Source organism: Ovis aries, chromosome 13, assembly GCF_016772045.2.
Source record: "Ovis aries strain OAR_USU_Benz2616 breed Rambouillet chromosome 13, ARS-UI_Ramb_v3.0, whole genome shotgun sequence".
NCBI classification, from domain to species: Eukaryota; Metazoa; Chordata; class Mammalia; order Artiodactyla; family Bovidae; genus Ovis; species Ovis aries.
Genome location: NC_056066.1, coordinates 69,709,506 through 69,733,542, shown reverse-complemented (window position 1 = coordinate 69,733,542; position 24,037 = coordinate 69,709,506). Strand labels below are relative to the sequence as shown.

General features: G+C 39.0%; 1 protein-coding gene and 1 non-coding gene across 2 annotated transcripts in view; both read right to left on the bottom strand.

Annotated features, from left to right (window-relative positions):
- The window catches only part of TOP1 (DNA topoisomerase I), an 87,713-nt gene that overhangs the window by 39,927 nt on the left and 23,749 nt on the right, over positions 1–24,037 (bottom strand). Inside the window, exons 3-5 of the mRNA XM_027977194.3 lie at positions 16,051–16,153; positions 2,798–2,921; positions 1,596–1,651 (exon numbers count right to left, since the gene is read on the bottom strand). Coding sequence (XP_027832995.1) covers positions 1,596–1,651; positions 2,798–2,921; positions 16,051–16,153 — 283 coding nt within the window. The remainder of the gene's footprint in view (positions 1–1,595; positions 1,652–2,797; positions 2,922–16,050; positions 16,154–24,037) is intronic.
- LOC114117693 (U6 spliceosomal RNA) lies at positions 15,166–15,272 on the bottom strand. The gene has a single exon (XR_003591351.1). It is a non-coding gene; the product is annotated as a U6 spliceosomal RNA (small nuclear RNA).

Here is a 24,037-nt window from a genome sequence, read left to right as displayed (position 1 = left end):
GGATAAGCATCCAGATTTAGTTGTCAAATAAAGTCAGCATATTCACAGGGTTTCAATGCTGCCCCTGCCCCTCCCTTCCCCACAAGCATACTGGATGCCCTTGCTTGCAAATGAACTTGAGCATTTAAAGAGATTAACTTTCTCTCCTTATTTATGCACACTCCCCAAAGGCCAACCTCTGTAGCTGCTTTTCCCCTCCACAGAAACCACTGATACTGACCCAAGGGTTCAAAATCTCCAAAAGCTTTGCACCAGAAAGAAAGCAACGCTGTCATTTACCCAACTAGTTAAGTAAATGGTAGATCCTAGTACTATCATAAGTGAGGTTTTAAAGGCACATGGGAAGGCTTACTAGGCCTGAAGAAAAAAATTTTAAAACCCTAGAAAACTGTTCCAATTCAGTGAGGCATGTGGATTTTCTACCAAGACAAAGATGCAAGGTGGCAAGCAGACCAGCAAAGCAAACACAGCAACCATGGCCTCAAAGGGTGTGCTTCTGATCATCTAACCCAGAAAGTCTGAAATCAAATCCAGGACTCCACACCAAGTCCAGGGAGTCTATAATCATATCTTAGTTTAATAAAAGTCCAAGGCCATCTCCTAGCAGAAAGTAGTTGCCCTGTGTTCAGTCACTGTTATCGAAGGAATCAGAATGCCTAGCTTACAGTTCTAACGCTTCTTGAATTTTATTATTCTGCATTCCTGGAACGGTTACAGAACATGCCTGAAGAGGGCACTTGCTTCTCCTGGGGTAAGAAACCCAGAGTACATGGCACAAATTTCAAAATTGTTCTCAAATGAAACTGAAAGTTCAAAATTTCAAGAAAGCAAAACTCTCAAAACATTTTCCCCTGAATAAAAGGCAAACACTCCCAACAACTCCTGGTAAATCCATTCTGCCATTCAGTGGAGATTAGAATATGTTATTTATTTATTTTTTGAAACATTTGGATTTATTTTAGGGCGCTGCAGTTGATGAGGAAAACAGAATCTAAACAGCCCCACAAAGGAAAGGAAAAGTGACCTTTCCTCTGGAAAAGAGATGAAATACTTCTGCCCCTGTAAAATCTACATCTGTTCCTAAAATGCAGGTCAAATCAGTTTCTATATATGAGCTACCAAGGAATATTACCAAGGAATTCAGAGTAGGGTTTTTTTAGGAAACTCCAAAATTACTATTGACTAAGAACAGACTTTCTTTTAGGGGTGATGAACATATTTTGAAATTAGGTAGAGGGTAGTGGGGGAGATTATATAACCTTGTGAAAAACTAAAAACCAATAATCTGCACACTTTAAAGGGGTGTATTTTATGGAAGTGTAAATTATATCTCAATTAAAAAAAAAAAAACTTCTTCCTGCCAACCTTCTCCACTCAAAATAGCCTTCTATAAAATGTGCTGGTCGGTCTTGCTAAATGGCACTCTACAAATGCTCTCACTGGCTAAGACCAAGTCCTTTCACTGCCAACTTCCTTGAAAACCTGGAGATGGCCAGGTCAGTGCATTTTAGGTGAGCTCCAACAACACTGCAACATGGGCAGCTGGCCTGCTGGACACACAGAGAGAAAGAGAAGCCAAGGCAGCACAGCCTTACCTCGAAAAGCCATTTTCCTTCTCTTTTTTTATTTTTGCATCCCCAGAAGCTTTAATCTGAAAGGTAAAACAGCAGTAACTGATCAGTGCCTTAAAAGGACTAAAGCTGAAGAAGTCTCTACCGTACTTGAGGTGATCGGGCCTCTACTCCTGGGAAATCTTGATCCCAGACTGACTCTTATTAGCAAAACCGAACAGGTGAACCAAAGGTCTTGACACTTTTCTAAGACTCCTTTTTTACAGTTCTTTACTGGGAAGTGTTTCCCTTCAAAATGGTGGCTTTTTACCTTTAAATGAGGGTAGGTCCCCTCCCTCAATAAATACACTCCACTTCTCAAAGATTTGCCCGTGGCAGTGCAGACAGGAAATAAAAAAACAAACCCAAATGAAAAGGAATACTTTATTTCCCATCTTCACTGACTTAGGCGAATGTTTGCCCTCTTTCAATTTTTCAGACAAAAATATACACCGAAGACACACGCACAGGGTACCAATGGAAGAATACCAAAAAAAAAAAAAGTACAGTGGCTGCCTCCACAAAGGGAAAGATGGAGGACAGTGAGTTGAGGGTTAAAGGGAGATTATTTTTCACTACTGTCCCCTATTCTATATTGTCTGAATTTACCAAGTCCATCCAGCATTACTTTCTGAGAAATGAAAAAAATTTTTTTAAAAGCCTAGGCACAGTACTACTCATTCACAGCCAGATGAGCCTATTCTGAGAAGGCTTATGCTGGTTATACTGGAACCAAAAGCCACAAAGAGCACCAGTGTCACTAAATTTTCACTCAGGAAGGAGTTTCATTCAACAGAGGACCAGTGTGGTATTAGCCCTTCTCTCAAAAACAAAACTAATTTTCCCCATGAAAGAAAACTGACTTTTCCAGAAATCCTATATCCCTTAATTTACCATACAAAGTAAGGTAATGACATGGGTAGATCTGGTACATGAAAACAGTGGTAAAGTTTGGTTTTCATCATTTAAGACTCTGGTAGGTTCTGACATCTCTTGACACAGACTTTTTCACTCAAAGGTCAGGGGATGACAACATTCTGTAAAGCAATTATCCTTCAATAAAAAAATTAAAAAAGGCCAGAGGATCTTACTACTCAATGAAGGTACTTTCATCACTTGCTTTCAAAGGTAAACAAAATGAAAAATACACCCCACGCCTCTTCCTTCTCCACTAGGATGTTCCGTACCTTTTCTTCCTTTCGTTTTTCCTTGTCTCTGTCTTTGTGCTTGTCTTTATGCTTCTCTGAACTTCCATCTTTGTGTTTGGTTTTCTCCTTCTCTTTGTGTTTCTTTTCAGAATCTTTATGTTCACTGTGAAAATAAGACACAAACAGTAAGCCCAGAGTAGGGACCACAGGATTCATTTCACAAGATTAACTCACAAGATACCCTGAGATAACATAAACCATGGAAACTTACAATGCTTCAAATAACCAGTCCCGACAGAAAAGTTCAAGTAGAAGCTCTTCACTACATCAGACTTTATCTTGCCTAATGTCTTAAGTTTTTCAAAGAGCAAAGGAATCAAAAGGGAGAAACACAGTTATTCTAAACATACCAGAACATTTTTTTTAAAGTGTCTATGATACAGCAAATCCATAGTATTTCTACAATATTCTACCAGCAAAAAACTATAATGACAGCTCCAACTTGAGCACTCACATCTGATATGAGGAGGTTAAGAGCAACTCGCCAAAAATCATTCAGTGGCTCAGTGCCAGACTGGAGACATACCACAGATGTAGCCATGCCTGGGCTTCATGCAGTGAGCAGCCCAACACAGTCAACACTTCCTGCCAGCCGAGGAAAAGCTAGTCACTTCTACAAGGGGCTTACAAATCCTGCTTGGTCCTTTCCTCACAATGAGAAAAGCCCTATCTCAAAGCAAGGGGGTGCTTTGAGGGCCTGTTTTTCAAAGCCTTGCTTTTAAAGGCGTTTATCACACTGGTAATACTATTTAAAAAAATTTAAAAAGTGCCACTCCTCAGGAAAACAGAATATGACATTATAAAACAAGAACCATTAATATATTCACACCCTGGGGTCTAGCTCCTGGAGGTGTCTCTCTGGGAAAAGCATTACAGAAAGATGTTCACTTTGATGCTTCCCACAATGAAAAAACAAACAAATAAAAAACCACCAAGAAACCAGATAGAGCCTTGGTAAATAATCAGAGGGGGAAACTGTGATATACCAAAGCTATACATCACAGTTATCATTATTTAGCCGTTGTGCTATAATTTGTGAGTCCTATAAATATACATGATAAATTTAAGACAAGCAAAAAAAAAAAAGAAATATATAAAATAACTGCAGTTACACAGAAACATGCAAGTGAACAATAACTAAAGAGCAAAATTCAGGGGCTGTCTTTTAAAGTGGCAGGACAGTGATGACTATTTTCTTCCGTGCACTGGGCAGGCAGCGTAGGTCCCTGCTCACTGCAGCAGCCAACATATTCCACAAGATACCAAAAGAGAATGTGAATCCAAGGGCTATGAATCGGGGGTCATCCCTAGAAACAGGACAGCTGACAACCACCCCAGCTGACAGACAGCCAATCCCACAGGCAGCATAGGCTCTTGCCTTTCCTACCATAGACTGTATTTCCCATCTGTCACATTTACCACATTCAGCCCAGGTAAAAAACAAACAAACAGATTTTACCAGCAATGAGGTCATTAGGTTACAACCTTTCCATGAAGTTTGTCCTAAAGAGATCTGGCTAGCATTTTCAGCTACAGCCAAGGCCAGAAAGGGAGAAACAGATGACGGTACCAGTCAGGTGAGAGCCCTAGAACCTGGAGCAGGACAGCAAGTGGTATCAACCACATATCTGGAGACAAAAGGAGCCCCAACTAATGATGGGGGTTTGGATAATTAATCAGCAAAAGCTATAAAATCCAGCCAGAAGGGCAGGGGGATGAGTATAAACAGGACTACAGGTTTAGGGAAGACCCAGAACTATCAATAGAGGAAAAATACAGCAATGTCCACTTTCCTTGGTTTATATATTCCTCCCTCTGTGTTGTTCTCATTAGGTTGTTATTTAGATGTGCCACACACTGGAAAATAACAGATTTCTATGTAAGTACAGTTAAAAAAAAAAAAATCCTAGTGTGCTAGCACATGATGATCAATTTTTCCCACCATGCTTGTTATTCTTAGCATTATTACGAAGTCACTCTCTACTCAATGTACTCTCATAATCTGTTTTCACCACAGCACAGTGTTTTAGAAATAACTTATTCTTTATTTTGTACAAAATGCTCCCAAGTACAATAATGCTCTTACTTTTAGTTCTCCTGAATTCTTTCAGCTTTAGAATGGTGAAAAAGTAGCTGTCAAGATTGCAACTGATTCTTCAGGAGTTTACATATCTGAAATCACAGGCCCATGGTTTTGATACTACCAGCAAAATATATGAGCTTACTATTTTACATATAAGTACTGAAGTTTCAGCTTTTGTTTGTTTTGAACATTAAGAGGAATTAATGGTCATCTAAAGAAGTTCCTGCCTAAAAGCAAAAAATCTGAAACAATGACCTCCATAGTATTAATGGTTAGATATACTTTCCCCCCAGAATAAGAAAAAAGGACAAATTTAAGCAAGCAATATGTTCAGTGCTTTCACGTACATTATTTCACTCAGTTCTCACAATACCCCTGTGAAGGAGTCTTTATTATTCCCTTACTGATTCAGAAACAGAGGAGCCAGTGGTTCAAAGTCTTATTCCAAGTTACAGTGTTAGAAAGAAGGGCAGCTGGGATTTAAACTCAGCATTTCCATCTCTAAGTTCAGAGCACTTTCCACTAGATCAGTATCATTACATTTCCATGAAGCTGACAGCCACCACTTAAGGGAAGCCTAGTGTTAAGAGACAAAGGCATGGGCATTCTAAGACAATGTATAAAGTTAAAAGATTTTTCTCTACTATCAAGTGAAAACTTTCTAGATAAGACCTAGGACACCGGAAATGATAAAACTCTGGGATAGCTACCTCTGATGTCTTCCCATGAAACTAAAGGGCTGATTCAGGAATCTGAGTTTAGAAATGCTCTATAGTCCTTATTCCTTTATGTTCCACCTCCTTGCCTCCACTGCCCCTACTTGCTTTGCTCTCTTTCTCAATGAAAGCAATTCTTAGAACATGATTCTATTATACTAGAAAACTGGCTTTCTGGTCTCCTGGCAATCACAGCATGGGCACCATGAGTATACGCACAGGCCTCCAGTTTTCAGCTTTGCTATTCATTATCACGCCACACAGAGATCAGGGAAAAGAAGCCAAAAGATGACATGGCAGTGGCACGGACACTCAGGCCAACCCCAGGAAAGTGAAAGAAGTCAGTACTTCCTCTGCCTGGTAACCAGAGGGAAATCTATCCAGGAAATTCAAAGTTTCTGCTAGTGTAGTAATCCCTTTGTAGGTACAATTAATCACAAAGCCCCAAAGAGATGAAACTACCAACTTGACTTTTCAAAGGCATCTCACTCTCCTCTATTCCCAATTGTTTAGATAGAAGAAAAGTTTGTATTTTTATACTGAGTTCAGAAGATTCAGAGTTAAGGAACATCTTGTGGTAACAAGGCATTCCATTGGGGACTGTTAGAAATGTGGTTTATGAAGCTGTATTAAGTCTCTGAACACAATGCTAACATCTTGTCTACTTGTCATGTGCTGTTCCTGTCCCTGCCTCCAGAAACAGAACAGAGTACTGGGAGTCCTACCCTCTCGTCCATAACCTGACACAGACCAGAGGGCTGCCAAAGACCAAACCCCAGTGTCAGTCTTTCCTAGGCATCTACCGGAAGTGAGTAGCAGATGCTTTTGGAGATCAAAGTCTTGTGACACAGAAGCATGTTGAAGGCCATGCCATGCAAGTCAGAAGCAGGATTTGGCCAGTGGTAGAAATGCAGCCAATCTGGGATCAGTAAGGCTGACTCATCATCATTCAGGATTTCCTAACATGTACCTCTTTTTCCAAAAGACTTAAAACTAGCTTGACTTTCACAGCAGCTTAAAGGGCATTACCTTTCCACTGATGATAGTGAGATGATGGAAATTCTGACCACTGCAGAAGAGAAGTTCATACATTGACTATCTGTTTTAAGAGATATTACCCATGTCTATGTACTGATCCCGCTACTTTTCCATACACAATACACACAGTATGTAAAAGTCACAAAATGGGTTGTAGATATAACTGAGGACTAGAATACTGGCCAGTTTGGGGCAGCAGTACAGGTGACTCCAATACTGAAGAAATTTCAGTGTGGTTAAATAAGAAAAATAAACTAGAAAAGCTTAATAATGATCATAATAAGGAAACCCAGAGATGTGAAGAACAAATACACTTTAAGAATGAGTTTGGTCTGGGGTACGGTGAACACTAAAATAAAGACAGTAGCTGCCATTCCTAGAATATCTGAAATGGTCACTTTCAGATAAAATATAAATTTCATCATCAGGAACTCATCCAATTATTGGGTATACACTGAAGCTGACTCCTTGGCTCAGGGCTCATATCTTTTTGGAGATAAAATCTACCAAACATCAGAGTCTGGACAAGCAAAAGTTAATGCCAAAGAGAATAAATGGGAAGATTCAGCACAGCAAAAGCAAAAAATTCAGGAAGAGAGACAGAAGTTAAATTATTTGTCCAACTGGCAACTAGTGGGGCCAGAGTTTGAACCCAGGCCATCTGAAGCCCATGAATCTAACCACTCCACTATACTGCCCTTCTGGCTGCTTCCAAAAGAGATTCAGCTGTATTTCACTGTATCCATCACACCTCTTGTGTGACTCTTGGTGGACCTGTGCAGACAAAACAGAGTTGACCCAGGCTTCCCTAGGCATTTACGAAGAAGGATGAGAGAGACGGTAGAAGCAGAGGGGTGGCAGCAGGAAGCCCAAGACAGAAAAATATTCTTCTTCTGCCTCGAGAAGGCATTTGCTGCCTCTTTAGGAAAAAACCCTGGTCTGATCCTCTGGGAAGCTAGGATGTTGGCTATGGGAAACCATTTAAATCTGCGAAAGAAAACTAAAACAGTGATCTGTCCTCGATCACTAATAAAAATATTTAGCAGACACTTAAAACAGTACAAAGTCCCAGGCACTCTTCTAAGCAATTTAATCCCCATAACAAAACTCTGAGATAAGTATCTTCATCTTACACATATGGAAACTGAGACATGGGAAGGTTAAGTAACTCACCCAAGAAAATACATCTAATGAGCAGTAACTAGGATTTAAACTCAGGAAGTTATGTTTTTGACCACTCTGGTGCCTTACTCCCCAAATAAGGCAAAAAGGAAACACTGCTGGGAAGAGTAGGGGGAGCCTCTTTATCTTCTAAGAATAGGACCTAGCCACTAAAGGCTAAGAGAACAAACTCATTCCAGCAACCTGCCCATTTCCTCAAGGCAACAGCCCCCCACAAGCTGCAGTCAATGGGGTCATAGGGGATTCCTCTGGGAGAGCCTAGAAAGATTCTAAGCTGTGAAAGGAAGAGATCCATGGCCCTTCAAAGGAAAGCAGGTAATTAAAGCTTAAGTAATATTTGTTAAATCAAAAATTTTACTTTAGGTGAATTCTAAAGTTGCCTCTGAAAAAAAAACACAGAAACTAGTTTCTGAAAGGCTTTAAGAAGTGAAGATTTCTTTATTTACTTTTTTGGGGGCATATGGGATCTTAGTCCCCTACCAGGGATCAAACCCAGGTCCCCTGCATTGGAAGCACAGACTTGTAATCACTGGACCACCAAGGAAATTCTCAGATTTCTTAATGCTCATCCACCATTATAGGTTACTAAACAAAATCCCAATAATTATTAAAACTTGGGAGTTGAGTGGAATCTTACAGAACTCCCATTTCTCCTCTCAGTTTTTTCTCTCTATTAACAAGGTAAATAGTCACCCAGTTACTCAAGCTAGGAATCCTTTTCTCTTAGACACCCTCCCTCATGTCTCTTGTGGCTAAGTCCTATTTCTCATTCTCAACTATTTTCAGTGGCTTTTTTATTGCTCCCTTCAGAATCAAATCTCAGCTTCTTGAAATAGTATCTAATAGTTCTGCATCAAGCAACTTTTGGAGGCCCCATTTTCAAATCCATTCTATTAACCCAGGCAACCACCTAACTGGATTTTCCCCAGAGCAAAGTACATGATAGCCCTTCCATATTTTGTTTATCTTTTCTCACTGACTGGAAAGTCACTCTTTCTAGCCATCACCTTCCCTTGTCAAGATCTTAACCATCTTTCCATGACTAGTTCAAATACCCTTTCCACCATGAAATGGCTAAAAAAAAAAAAAAAGACTACAGGTCATTATAATAGGGCTAGGCATCATTGAAAACTAGGGCACTGAATTTGCTATTATCAATAAGTAACTATTAAATTAGATTCAACTACCAGAATCAACAGCTTCAATTTATTAGAATGGCAATTCTATCAGGCTTTGTGGTACTCATCATAATCTCAATTACTGAGTATGTTAGTTTCCAAACAGCTTTTATATGTATACTTACATTGAATTCTCCCCTACACACTTGAAAGCTTGACCAGGCTAGTGTTGCTATTAACATTCAACTAAAGTGGAAAAAGACTCAGAAGTTAAGCGCCTTGGATAAGGACACACAGCTAGTAAGCGATAGGACCGGGCCCCTGCACTTCTACTTCAGTGTGCTTTTCACTACATCACATGGACTCCCATGTGAATGGCGGTGATACTCAAGTCTCATTTCTTAACTACCCAACCTCTTCCACTTCCCTATGTTAACTTGTCCATTTCCCCGAGACAGGCTGCTATGAGAACATGTAGATAAACAGAGGGCTTCAGCAATAGCTCCCCGCAACCCCCACCAAGAAAAGCAGTAAACACATCTTTTTAAATGCGATTACTTTCAGAAAAATTTCCCTAATCTGAGAACCAGCTGCTTAATTCCAGTGCATTTTCCTAAAAATCTATGTTCTTTCAACTTTAATTCAGGTAGGATTTGGAACTGAAGGGAAGGCAGAAACCAAAAGCATCCTTATTCTCACACTGACTGTATACATTAGTACTACCAACAGGGCTGAAAAAGCACTTCCCTTACTATATTTCACAGCATTGCTTTTCTATCTTCCCTGGATTTCCACAAATTTTTCACTCCACTCTGAGGGTCAGGTTTAAAAATGACAAGAGATGCATACAGTCAAAAGTTGGCAGGAGAAATTTTATGTTTCACATGTGATAGTCCTTTATTTTCTAAAATAAGCCCCCCCACAACTGCTTTTAATGATGTTGTATATATGACAGGTCTAGTATTAAAGATAATTTATGCTAAGAATGCAACCTTTCAAGAGAAGTATCTGGGTGAAATCCTACAAGCTCAGTGATTCTTTAGGATCTAGTCAGAGCATTTCTTTTGTTTCTTTAGAGAGGATTTATATATTGCTTTAAGGCAATGGCACTCCTCTTCAGTACTTTTGCCTGGAAAATCCCATGGACAGAGGAGCCTGGTAGGCTGCAGTCCATGGGGTCGTGAAGAGTCGGACACGACTGAGCGACTTCACTTCACTTTAAAGGACTGGAAGTGCTAAATATCAATGCTAACAGAAAAAAGCAGTATCAGAGACAAATAATAGGAGAAATTATTTGATGTTGGTATAAATTTCCTATAGGCCAGATAGTCAGAGATGGGGTTTTCACAGGATCAGAATTTAATAATGTTAATACTTCTAGTGCCAAAACGTTTAGGGATCTGGGACCAAAAAGAAAAAAGCAGCATCTGAAATGATCTGGCGTTGTAAAACCTAAGTTGCCTACCATATGCATGAGAAAGAGGTGCTGGTATTTAAACACAGACAGTTTAGCTACACAACTAATGTTCCTTAAGGAGAGAGATTTGCTTTACTTACATCAGGTCCTTTAAAGTCACACTACGACTCAGAAGCCCTGGTCTCTCAGCCTCACTGTGACCACACTGCTGTGTGACCTGAGGTCCATCACCTCACACTCATATCCACACACAGAAGACATGAGACAGAATGACCTTTAACACCCCACTTCCCCTACGGAGCACCTTGGATGAGAATAATAAAAGAAGAAAGTACATGAATAAGATGGGATCTCCTGAGAGATAGGTCTAAATCCCATCTGTCTCAGAAAGGCTTGTTTCCAATTCTCTGACACTCCAAGAATGCAGTACAATATTACTATGCAGGAGAAAGAGGCCTCCTGGACTTGGGTCCTAAGTGTAACCTAATGAAAAATCACTGATGCTAGGATCTAGCAGAGAAGGAAGGAATACAGAAACACGTTACTGTAGAACTTGTTTCTTCATAATAGATGGCCACAAAAGTAGGCAGGGTTGATGAGCAAAGTTTTAAAATAGAGCATTTTGCAACAGAACATGCTAAATCTTAATTATTCTGGGCTTCAGAGGTGATTAAACAATCCTCAAGGATCCCTTAATGTGCTGAAGAAGAAAAAGAAACCCAAAACTACCAGAAAGATCAGAAATCATTTAAAAAGGAACACGGTGTACAGGATTTTACTGGACCATAACCAATACACTTGCTTTGTTGCAAAGCGGCAGTGTGTCAACAGAGGTCAAAACAGGAAGTACTTAAAAGTCTGCTTACAACACATCATCTGGTTAAACTGTCTTAAATTTACTCACATGTGAATTAGAGATCCAGGGCTAGATTTAGTCATGTGTAAACAAAACCTAGGGGCAGGTCCTTTCAATGCCCTTTGGCAAACAAGCTATTATTTTTCAAGTATTCTGACTAGAAAATAAAGAAAATATTAAAAAGCACAAAACTGCACAGAATAAACTCGTGAATTTGCCTATCCTATAATCTTGGAAAAGTATGCTTTTAAGGAAGAAAAGAAAGTCAGCTGAGGAAGGTTAAGTAAACTAGTCAACATCACGAGGCACTTAGGTGGAGAGACCAGAACCAGGAGACTTTCTTCTAGATAGACATAAGAAAGCCACTGTGGACTTCAAGAAAAAATGATGTCAGAATTACATCCTTGGGTTTCCCTGGTGTCTCAGTGGTACAGAATCTGCCTGCCAAAGCAGGAGACATGGGTTCAATCCCTGATCCGGGAAGATCCCACATGCCACGGAGCAACTAAGCCTGTGCGTCCCTCAACTACAGAAGCCCGCTCACCCTAAAGCCTGCGCTCAACAACAAGAGAAGCCACTGCAATGAGGAGCCTGCGTACCACAAACAGAGAAAAGCCCACGCAAGTCCCAGCACCACCATAATTAAAAACTTTTAAAAATAAGATGAATAAAGCTTTAAAAAAAATTACATCCTGAAATTTTAAAAAAGATTTTGGTAAAACAAGGCCACTTCTACCTAATTATTTTCTTCCATCACAAATGGCAAATTATGGTTGGTGAAGTAAGATGTGTCAGAGAACAAGACTTCCATTTTTAAAAGCTTATGGTTTAAATATTAACTTCTATCTTTTTAAAGTCTTTTTTTGGACAGATTTCAGGTAACATGAAAGTTAATTTTTCTTCATCTGATCCATGTGTAAGCATTTTCCTCAGATGATGAAGTTCTTCATAGTCAAGACTATCTCATATATTTTTGGCCCCTCACATTAACTAGCACATCAAAAATATGGGAAGAAAGATAAAAATTCTTGTTTGACGTGATCAGCAATTCTACTCCTAAGTATATACCCAAAAGAATTGAAAGCAGGGACTCAAGCAGACACTTGTACACCCAGGTGCATAGTAGCATTATACACAATAGCCAAAAGGTGGAAACAATCCAAGTATCCATCAACAGATCAAAGAATTTTTTTAAATGTGGTAGGCATGCAATGAAATATTATTCAACTATAAATAAGAATGGAATTCTGATATTCAATAAAATGGATGAACCTTGAAAACATTATGCCAAGAAAAATAAGCCAGACATAAAAAGGACAAGTACTTTATGACTCCACTTACCTGAGGTAACTAGAATGGGAAAATTCAGAGACCGAAAATAGATGCTGCTAAAGGGTAGGAGGAAGGGGCAATAAGGAGCGATTATTTAAGAAGTCAGAGATTATCTGGAATGATGAAGTTCTAAAGATGGATACTAGGGATGGTTGCACAATATAGTGAATGTCACTTCCCCCAAATGACAAACTTTATGTTATACATATTTCAGACAGAAACACACAAAAAACGGTGTTTGAAATGTGGGATGGCCAAAGGGAACTCTGCTACAGAATAATGAGAATATGAAAAGGAGAGAGACGATGGTAACTGGTGTAACCATAGGTCAACCACTCACTGATTCAATACATATGTATTACTAAGAATCACCTGTCTGTCAGGTACTATACTAAGCCTGAGGACATACATGAATGCAACAGAAGCCAATGTTCTTCCCAGGGACCATCAAGAGTCCAATAAATAGGTCACACAGAAAAGTAGAGAAACAATTACACCACCACCACAACTTGGTAATGGCTGTGAGAGGGATATACTTAAGGTGCCAGATAAGACATAAAAATGGTACTTTAATATGGGGGTTGGAGGCGGGGGGACAGGCAGAAAAAGATACCTGAAAGAAGAACTCTAAGCTGCAACTAAAAGAATGTTATTAGGAGAGCAACAGTCTTTCAGAACCAGTAACAGCATATTTGAAAACCTAGACATACTCAGAAGACACTGTTTGAGGACCAGAAAAGCAGTTAAGGGAGACTGGAAATGGAAGGTGAGAGAAGGGTGAATCACAAGAGATGCAGCAGAGAAAGGCAACCAGACTTAGAGAATCATTCTGCAAACTGGAATGAGAAGATGAAAAAGGTAGCCAGCAAGTGGGAAGCCAGGGGAAGCTGGTTTCAAGAAGGCCTCGGCCCAGAATATGGTGTATCTTGGTGAATGTTCCACGTGTATTTTACTGCTGAGTGTAATATTCTATAAATATCAACTAGACCAGGTTCGTTGATAATATTTAAAGTCTTCCATATCCATAATGATTTTCCCATCAATTGAGAAAGAGGTAGTAAAATCTAACTATAAATATTATTTCTCTTTGCAATTCTAACAGTTTTCACTTCATCTATTTTGAGACTCTGTTATAACTGATTATATTAACATTTAAAACTGTTCATACTCTTTGCTAACCCATGGACTTTAGTCCGCCAGGCTCCTCTGTTAATGGAATTTTCCAGACAATAATACTGGAGTGGATTGCCATTTCCTACTCCAAAAGATCTTCCTGACTGAAGGATTGAACCTGCCTCTCTTGCATTGGCAGGCTGATTCTTTACCACTGAGCCACCAGGGAAGCTTTATAACTGGTATGTCCTCTTGATTAATTAGTCCCCTTTTTTATCATTATGAAATGAACTTCTTTATTCTCGGCAATAATTGCTGCTGTCAAATCTACATAGACATTAATATCAGGAAGATGACTACAAACTGGAGAAAAGATGCATGTGAACTGGATTCAACTATTAGTACCTAAGACTCAATTTACTGGCTAACGGAAACTAGATGATCAAGTGACAAGGAATGAGCAAGTTGTGGGGAAAGACCACAGGAGTGGTAGATGATTCCTGAAGAAACAGCCTCACTGCAGAAAATGAATCTGGTTATTTTAATGATTCATAAAGACTTCTTCCCTTAAAATTTTCATTTAAAAAATTTTAATGATTATAAAGACAAAGAATTCACTTTATTGTGCCTCTTCCATAAGCCTAATTTTTAATAATTTTTAAAAATAAAAGTAGCATATATACAAAATGCAGAGTTCAAAGAGTTATCACAAAATAAAGCTACAATGTGATTACTATGAAAGTCAAGAAAAATACCACTGACGCCACACCAGAAGTTCCCTCACACCATTCTACAACTGCTGCCTTTCCTTCCTCACCAAAGATGACCATGACCCTGGATTCTAAAGGTCTTGGTTAATTTTTGTTTCTGAATTTCAAACAAATTGAAGCATACATTATGTATTTTTTTGACTAGTTTCCTTCAATCAACACAGGTTTGTGGAAGTCACCTATGTTTATTACTTTCATATTTATTTATATATAGTATCCTAATATACCACACTTTATCCATTTCACTACTAACAAGCATTTGGGAGATTTTCACTTTGGGGTTATTAAAAATAATGCAGCTCTAAATAACTTTTTATCTGCCCTTTGGTACCCATATACACACATTTCTGTTGCAAATATACTCGGGAATGGAATTCTTAGGTTACAGGGTATACATATGGTAATTTTAGAAGACACAGCTAAGTAGTTTCCCCAAAATGATTCAACCATTTATAGTCCCACTAGAAACAGCATTACTCCACATCATTTGAAGGTCTTGGTTTTAGCATTATTTTAATAATTAGTTATTATTACAATGTGTAGAATATTAAATTGCATTTTCCTAATTTTTTTTAAATTTTGATATGTCGGTATATTTTATTCTATCTTAAATTCTTAAACTGGTCTTGTGTTTGTACAACAGCACATACTCTTGTGAACCTATTTATATTTTGAAATTTTACTAGAAATGCTATCAGTTAATATTTGGGTTGATACAGCATAAAAATATGGAATGCTTCACAAATGTGTGTGTCACCCTTGTACAGGGGCCATGCTAATTTCCTCTGCATCGTTCCAGTTTTAGTGTATGTGCTGCCAAAGCGAGCACTCCCTGATGAACACTGTTGAGCACCTAGTGTTTTCACTGGTCATTTGGATATCTTCTTTTGTGAAGAGCTTGCTCCATCCTCTCATGAATTTTTCTGCTGGATTATCTGTCTCATTTTTATTTACTTGTAGATTTTTGTATACACTGGATAAAAACTTTTGACCATATATTTATGTTAAAAATATCTTGTCTATAGACAATAAGCCACCCTAATGAAGTAGTTCTAAGAGACTCTAGGTTGAAGACACTTGCGCTTTAAGTTCCCTCCCACAAAATTTAGGTCATTATGGGAATATCATACGGCTTTCCCCCAACAACTGCTTTTAACTCAAAATGGAAGTTTAAGTCGTCATTTTCAATAAGTAGTCCTATACCCAAAGATACCATGTCTTTGGGCTTAACCACCTGCCACCTACACCAAAAAAAGGAGGCAAAATGAACAAGAAAACATCTTTCTGATCCCTCTTGGATCCCTGAGGGCAACATCTCTGAGTTTCATTTACACTGGTGGTCACTGGCTTTTGTGAGAACTGAACCCCTCTGGTAAACTGATGAAAGCTAGGAATGCTCACTTCAGGAATATCTCACATACCCAACCTTTTGTATATGATTTCAGGGACTAATAGACCATGGTAGGCTAATAATTTTTAAACTTAAACCCTTTAAAGTACAGAAAGAAGAAAAATATCAATCAAATTAAGGCCCACTCCAAGTAAGCCAAGCCCACTTGCATGATGAGGGACCCGAACAAGGAGGGGCCTGATGGTCCAGCCCTTACCTGTTGCTGTGCTTGGACTTCTCTCGGTCCTTCTCCTTGTCCTTCTTGTGCTCTCTGTGCCGGTGTTCTCGATCTTTATGCTTATCTTTGTGTTTATGAGAATCTGCAACCATAAGAGACGGGTCAGTTAAGAGGAGTCGTGAGCTATCTCCAGCCCATCTACCTTGATGAGCTGGTCAAGAAGCACAATGACAGGACTTAAACGGCATGGTAGCTATCTATAATAGCTTATTCCACTGGAGAAAAAGACTTCACAAACCAGCCCAGACAAGGTATCCCATCACCCTACGTCTAAAACCAAGGTATGTTACAAATAAGCAAGAAGCGAAGGGGAAGCCAATTCTACTGTAAAAGAAGGTAACAGTTTGGCGTTCTTCTCCCTAGACCTGGTACCAGGAAGACTAGGCCATAAACGATTCAAAGGATAAATCTTGAACACCACATCTCAAGATCAGATGGTTATCTATGTAACTTGTGGAAATCCAAACCTTAAGAGACACGAGTTTTTAAATCAACTTTAATGAAGTATAATTTCTACACAGTAAGATACATTTCAAAGATACAGAGTAGTAAGTCCAGCAGACATATGCACAGACATAACCCCTACCACAATCAAAATTTAGAATTTTTCCATCATCCCTGGAAGTCTCCCTTGTGCCTATTTCCTAGTCAATCCCCATTTTTACCTCCAGCCTGAAGCAACCACTGATCCGCTAGCGCAATGGATTAGACTTGTCTAAATTTCTAGTTTCACATAAATGGAACTACAGGATATTCTCTTTTGAGTCTGATTTCTTTCACTCCACATATTTTTGTCATTCAACCATGTTGTTGGATATATCAGTAGTTGATTAGATTTTACTGGAACGGTAATCCATTGTTGGGATACACTGCAATTTATTTATCCATTCATCTGCTGATGGACATTTGAGCTATTTTCAGGCACTGGCTTTTTTATGAATAAATCTGCTATGAGCTTTCATATACAAGTCTTTGTGTAGACATGTTTTAATTTCTCTTGGGTATATACTTAATGATGAAGTTACAGGGTCACCTGTAAATGTATGTTTTACTTTACAGGAAACTGCCAAACTGTACTGCAAAGTGATTATACCATTATACAGTCCCATCAACAATGGATTAGAGTTCCAACTGCTACAAATTCTCACCAATATCTAATAAAATCAGTCTAATTTTAGCTATTCTAGCAGGTATGTAGTGGTATCTCACTGGTTTTAATCCAGTTTACTGATTAAAATGATGGGCATCTTCTCATATGCAGATTGGCCACTCATATCTTCTGTGGTAAAGTATCTCTTTAAGTCTTTCCTCCACTTAAAAAAACTTGTTTACCTTATTACTGCATTCTTTATTTGAATCTCTGGTGGCTTAGCGGTAAAGAATCCCCCTGCAATGCAGGAGATGAGGGTTCAATCCCTGGGTCAGGAAAATCCCCTGGAGAAGCAAATGGCAATCCATTCCAATATTCTTGCCTGGGAAGTACCATGGACAGAAGAGCCTGGTGGGCTACAGTCCGTGGGGTTGCGAAAGAGTTGGACACAACTTATCAACTACACCATCACCACAAGTTCTTTATAAATCATGCATTACAATTTTTTGGTTAGACATGAGTATTGTGAATATTCTTTCTTCTAGGAGTTTTATACAGAGGTAAGAGGCAGGGAACATTTTTAAAATCTATAATGATGTACAGCACCATTTGTTGTTGTTGTTGTTTTAAAAGACTGCTTTTTCCCCAGTGAACTGCCTTGGGCCTCTTAACTGGAAATGAAGTGACCACAAAATTGTAGATCTGTTACTAGACCCCAACACAGAGCGTATTAACTCCTAAAGCTTCAGAGGAGAGCTTTTTTTCAATAGTAATTTTGAGATCAGGTAATATAAGTACTTTAACTTTGTACCTTTACAAAATTGTTTTGGCTATTCTATCTTCTGTATTTCCATACAAATTTTAGATTTAGTTGGTTGATTTCCTAAAGAAAAAAAAAAAGCCAGCTAGGAGTTTGTGTTCACAGGACAATTTGCAGAGATGTGTCATCAAAATATTGTGTCCTTTGATCCATGAACATGGTATCTCTTTCTACTTTTTTAGGTTACTCTCAAATTTTAGTGTATCAGAATTAACCCAAAGGCATATTAAAAATGCAGCTCACTGGAGTCAGGCCACCTTAACGTTGACTGTGAATCAACTGGAAGTTTATGTATTCAATGCATGTGGTGGTTTTAAAATATGTCCAACAGATTCTTTGATACTCTTCCTTTCAAGTTATGGCCTAATTTCCTTCTCCTTAAGTATGGGCTAGACGTAGTGACTCACCCCTAAAAACAGGACAAAGTGGAAATGTCAGTGGGCAGGCCATCAAAGGCATTAGATCTTTCTCCTTGCCCTGGGCAAAGACAGTTGCCACACTGTTAGGACACTCAAGCAGCCCCATGGAGAGGCCTATCTGGTGAGGAAGTGAAACTTCCTGCTAATAGTTATGTGTGTGAATGAACCACCTTGGAAGTGGGTCCTCTAGTCTTAGTTAAGCCTTCAGATGACTGCCAACTCAGACTCTGAGCCACAACCACCCAGCTAAGCTCTTCCTGGATTCCTGGTTCACATGAACTGTATGAGAAAACAAATGTTTGTTATTTACGGTGCCAAATTTTGAGATAACATGTTTAATAACACCAGACAACTAACAATAATATACAGACAACGTGTGTGTTCCACACTACTTCTTGCTCACTGCAAAAATAAATCACATTTGGCATAATCCATTAAGTATCTATTCTGTGCCAAGCCCTAGAGAAACAGAATTTGCATGACCATTCCCCTAGCTATAAGAAACTCTCATCTCACCGAGATGGGAAAATAAAAGCATGTGGTATCAGAACCCAATCTTTCACATAGCATAGAGAACCCATCAACTTCTGAAAATCTCAAGTCCAAAATTTTAAAATGCTGTTAATCTAATACAAAGCTGTTAGCCCCTGTTTACCTGATAATAATTAATACCCTGATTTCTTCTGCCCCCAACAAGTACTTACAGTTAAAATCATAATAACTGGCAAACCATGCCACTAGCACTACAACCAGAATGAAGCCTGTGTTGTTTGACTTTGTTTACAGGCCAGATTTAACAAACAAACAACAGAGCAGGAGCATCTGCTATTATGGCCCAAGGCTACGGCAGTAATGTAATTAAAAAAAATATTCTGTGTATACAAACACATAAACATGTCTGAAAAAGACTAGAAGACAGACACCAAATGTTAAAAGTAGTCTGGGTGGTAAATTTATGAGTAACTTGAGTTGTTGTGTGTATACTTTGCCTTTTTTTCCCCCAATTTTTTCCCCAAGATGAGTCACTTTCATAATAAAAAATAGAAGTTAAAAAAATTACCAGGCTATAAAACTTTATGTTGACAAATACTGGTATACACTAGGAAAAAGTAGTATTATTAACTCACTAAAAAGCTTTAAAGAAAAAGAAAACTAAGTAAAAGATATATTGAAAATAATTCCAGGTAGGTTTTAGATAACCAGTCTGCCAAAAACATTATTGTTTTAAGTGTGCAAAACTTCAAAGTTGATTTTTAAAGCCAAATCCCCAATTCCTCCAAAGCTATTGCTAATCTAAAAACATAAAACCAAAATGTCTGGTAAGAAACTTAAAAGCTGTAGCTGAAAATTCCACCAGTGCAAATAAGACCTAGGTCAAAGATCTGAACCCCAAGTGTCCCTATTAAAAGTTATCACATGTCTACTACATGTTCAAATTGTGCTATGTGTGCTGAGACGGGTACAAAACCAACATATGTCAATGACTTTAAATATCCTAATAGCTGTAGTATAGTTCTACAGGGAAGGCTGGACCTTCTGAGGAGAAATGACAGGGGGGCAGAATGGAATTAGTCGATCTCCTGAACAACAAAAATGTGTAAACAAGCAAAATAACCAACAGAAAGGGAAACCATCGGAGTAGATCTGCACTAGGTAAACAGATGGACAGCTTTTATAGATGCATACGGACATACTTCCAGGTGAATGATGTCTGCAATTAGCTTTAAAATATTGTCAGCACCCCCTCCCCGCAAAATGGGGGGATATGGGGATAGATAAAACAAGACTGGCATGAGGTTGATATTAATAGTTATTGAAGAGGCAGATAAGACACATGGGAGTTCGCTGTTATTACTCTATTTACATAGGCTTGAAACTTCAGAATAAAAAGTTAAACACCTATTTTTAAGCTTTGTCCCTTCCAATCCCCTTTTTTTTTCTTATTATATAAGGGTACAGCAAGGAGAAGACTAGCCTAGTCCAAGAGAGGATTTGTGTTAAGGAGCAGTAAGAGATAAAGCTTGATAAAATTAACCTAAGAGTCAGGGTGTCCTATTCTCAGGATGACAAGGAGCCACTTCAAGCAGAAAAGGAACAAAATGAAAGCCATACTTAAGGAAGATTAATTGAAGGGCAGTGTGGGTAGAAGGTAAAAGTAAGAGCAAAATAACTAGCTAGTGTTTTTGAAGCAATCTAGAAAAAAGTGATAGCAAAGAGACTAAGAAAAAAACGTAAAAACATGTTGAAAAAAATGGAAGTAGAATCCAGTTCTAGGAACTCATGGGATGTGTGATCAATAAATGCAGAAGAGTCAAAGAAGATTCAAAGACTCTAGGTCAACGCGGCTAGAACAAGGTGCCTTAGAAGAAGACACAGGAAATCTGTGCAGGACAAAAATGAGGAAAACAAAAAGACTGAAGAAATGATGAAACTAACTCAAGTCCTGTTGTATTTAAGGTAACAGTGGGACATTTAAAAATGGTGGACAGAAGAGAAGTCAGTAAGTAGAAACTGAAGCCAATAAGAGCACAATGATGTATGTGCCCCATGGCGAAAATGTTTGCAGACAGCATACTAATGGATTTGAAGATTACTTTTAGTACATACTCTTTCCCTTAACTGGAGTTCATCTAAGAATAGATATTATTAAAAATGTTTTGTAGAAAGGATCTTGCCACTTAATGCACCTGTTAAATGCAACAAGAATTGTGTTGATTTTGACTAACAGATTAGAAATGAAAGGCACAAGCCATTGCATATTCAGTTCAGTTCAGTTCAGTCACTCAGTCGTGTCTGACTCTTTGCAACCCCATGAATCACAGCATGCCAGGCATCCCTGTTCATCACCATCTCCCGGAGTTCACTCAGGCTCACGTCCATCGAGTCCGTGATGCCATCCAGCCATCTCATCATTGCATATTAAACCATTAGAAAACCTCATTCACCTTCCTGATAACAAATGTTTCAAATCCTAGAATTCAAATATATAAATAAGATGAAGACACAGGAGGAAGACCACTGAAATCCTTGAAAAGACAGAAGACATTAACAACTAATTCCTTTCACTCTAACTTAAGGATAGATATGTAAATGAATAAAGCTAGAGAACAGGAATTAACATCTTTTGTTACAGTTATCTAAGGTGTTCCTAAGGTCAACAATGTTCTGTGGTAAGTGAAGTGAAGTGGCTCAGTTGTGTCCGACTCTTTGCGACCCCATGGATGGTAGCCTACCAGGCTCCTCCCTCCATGGGATTCTCCAGGAAGAGGACTGGAGTGGGTTGCCATTTCCTTCTCCAGGGGATCTAAAGAGACTTCCAAATGACAAAAGAGGTTAAGTATCTGTGTCTTCCCCAGTTGCAAGAATAGTTGTTAGATATCACTACAAACTTCCAGATGTGTAAGATGGATTCAGAAAAGGCAGAGGAACCAGAGATCAAATTCCCAACATCCGCTGGATCATTGAAAAAGCAAGAATGTTCCAGAAAAACATCTACTTCCGCTTTATTGACTATGCCAAAGCCTCTGACTGTGTGGATCACAATGAACTGTGGAAAATTCTTAAAGAGATGGGAATACCAGACCCCCTGACCTGCCTCCTGAGAAATCTGTATGCAGGTCAGGAAGCAACAGATAGAACTGGACATGGAACAACAGACTGCTTCCAAATCAGGAAAGGAGTATGTCAAGGCTGTATATTGTCACCCTGCTTATTTAACTTACATGCAGAGTACATCATGCAAAATACTGGGCTGGATGAAGCACAAATGGAATCAAGATTGCTGGGAGAAATATCAATAACCTCAGATATGCAGATGACACCACCCTTATGGCAGACAGTGAAGAAGAACTAAAGAGCCTCTTGATGAAAGTGAAAGAGGAGAGTGAAACAGTTGGTTTAAAACTCAATATTCAGAAAACTAAGATCATGGCATCTGGTCCCATCATTTCATGGGAAATAGATGGGGAAACAATGGAAACAGTGATAGACTGTTTTTGGGGGGGGCTCCAAAATCACTTGCAGATGGTGACTGCAGCCGTGAAATTAAAAGACACTTATTCCTTGGAAGAAAAGTCATGACCAACCTAGAGAGCATATTAGAAAGCAGAGTTTGCCAACAAAGGTCCGTCTAGTCAAAGCTATGGTTCTCCCAGTAGTCATGTATGATGTGAGAGTTGGACTATAAAGAAAGCTGAGCACCGAAGAATTGATGCTTTTGAACTGTGGTGTTGGAGGAGACTGTTGAGAGTCCCCTGGACATCAAGGAGAGCCAACCAATTCATCCTAAAGGAAATCAGCCCTGAATATTCACTGGAAGGACTTATGCTGAAGCTGAAACTCCAATACTTTGGCTACCTGATGTGAAGAACTGACTCATTGGAAAAGACCCTGATGTTGGGAAAGACTGAAGGCAGGAGGAGAAGGGGATGACAGAGGATGAGACGGTTGGATGGCATCACCAACTCAACGGACATGAGTTTTAGTAGTCTCCAGGAGTTGGTGATGGACAGGGAAGCCTGGCGTGCTGCAGTCCATGGGGTTGCAAAGAGTCAGACACGACTGAGTGACTGAATTGAACTGAACTGATCACTACAAAATGACTTGATGGATAATGTGCAAAATCAAACAGCAAAAAACCAACAACCTTGTACTACTAGATTTAGAATTAGACTCAGCATTAATTCAGTTTACAACCATTTTAAATGTGTTCTTAAATCCAAAGCATCCTCCTCTAGACTCATCAAGACACTCTGCCCTCAAGGGGTTTACAATCCAAGAAGATAATCCAGATAGGAACCCAACACAGCCAACAGTAAACAAGAGAAAAGGGGCACTACTACCTGCTAGAGTACTCAAACTGTCTCATTCGATTTTCTTACTACTCTTATAATAAGAAAATATTCCCATTTCACACAAGACCAATAGTATCTCTTTCTAAGGGTACATTCTGCACAAGGTAGTATGTTTATGTATTATCTCCAGTTTTCACAACTCTGAGCAGTACTGATTTTACCAAATCTAATACACATTTTTGCTTAACATCTCTGAAAAAGTGCATATAGTTCATATAACCCCCCCAGAGGGGGAATCTGGTAATATTCAGCAGAACTAAATTATTAATACATACTAACTTTTGACCCTGGGCTTCCCAGGTGGTAAAGTGGTAAAGAACCTGCCTCCCAGTGCAGGAGACATAAAAGATGTGGGTTCAATCCCTGGGTGAGAAAGATCCTCTGGAGGAGGAGGCAACCCACTCCATCCAGTATTCTTGCCTGGAGAATGCCATGGACAGAGGAGCCTGGCGGGCTACAGTCCTGTATAGGATCACAAAGAGTCAGACATGCCTGAAGTGACTTAGCATGCACACATACATCTTTTGACCCAGCAAACCATATCTAGGAATGTAGCCTGAAGATACAATTTGAAGGTAGAAAATTTATGCTGGTCTATGTATACATGAAGGCAGAGCAAATTAGGTCAGTAGAGAAGAAATTTTTAATTTTAGACTTGCTGGAATGGATTAAAATTCCTTTCCTTCCTCCCCAAATCTCAAATGTCAAACGACCTTAAAGCAACGGTGTTTATACTGCATCATGATGTTCCTACATTTAAAAAGGTAATAGACATTTTCCTAAA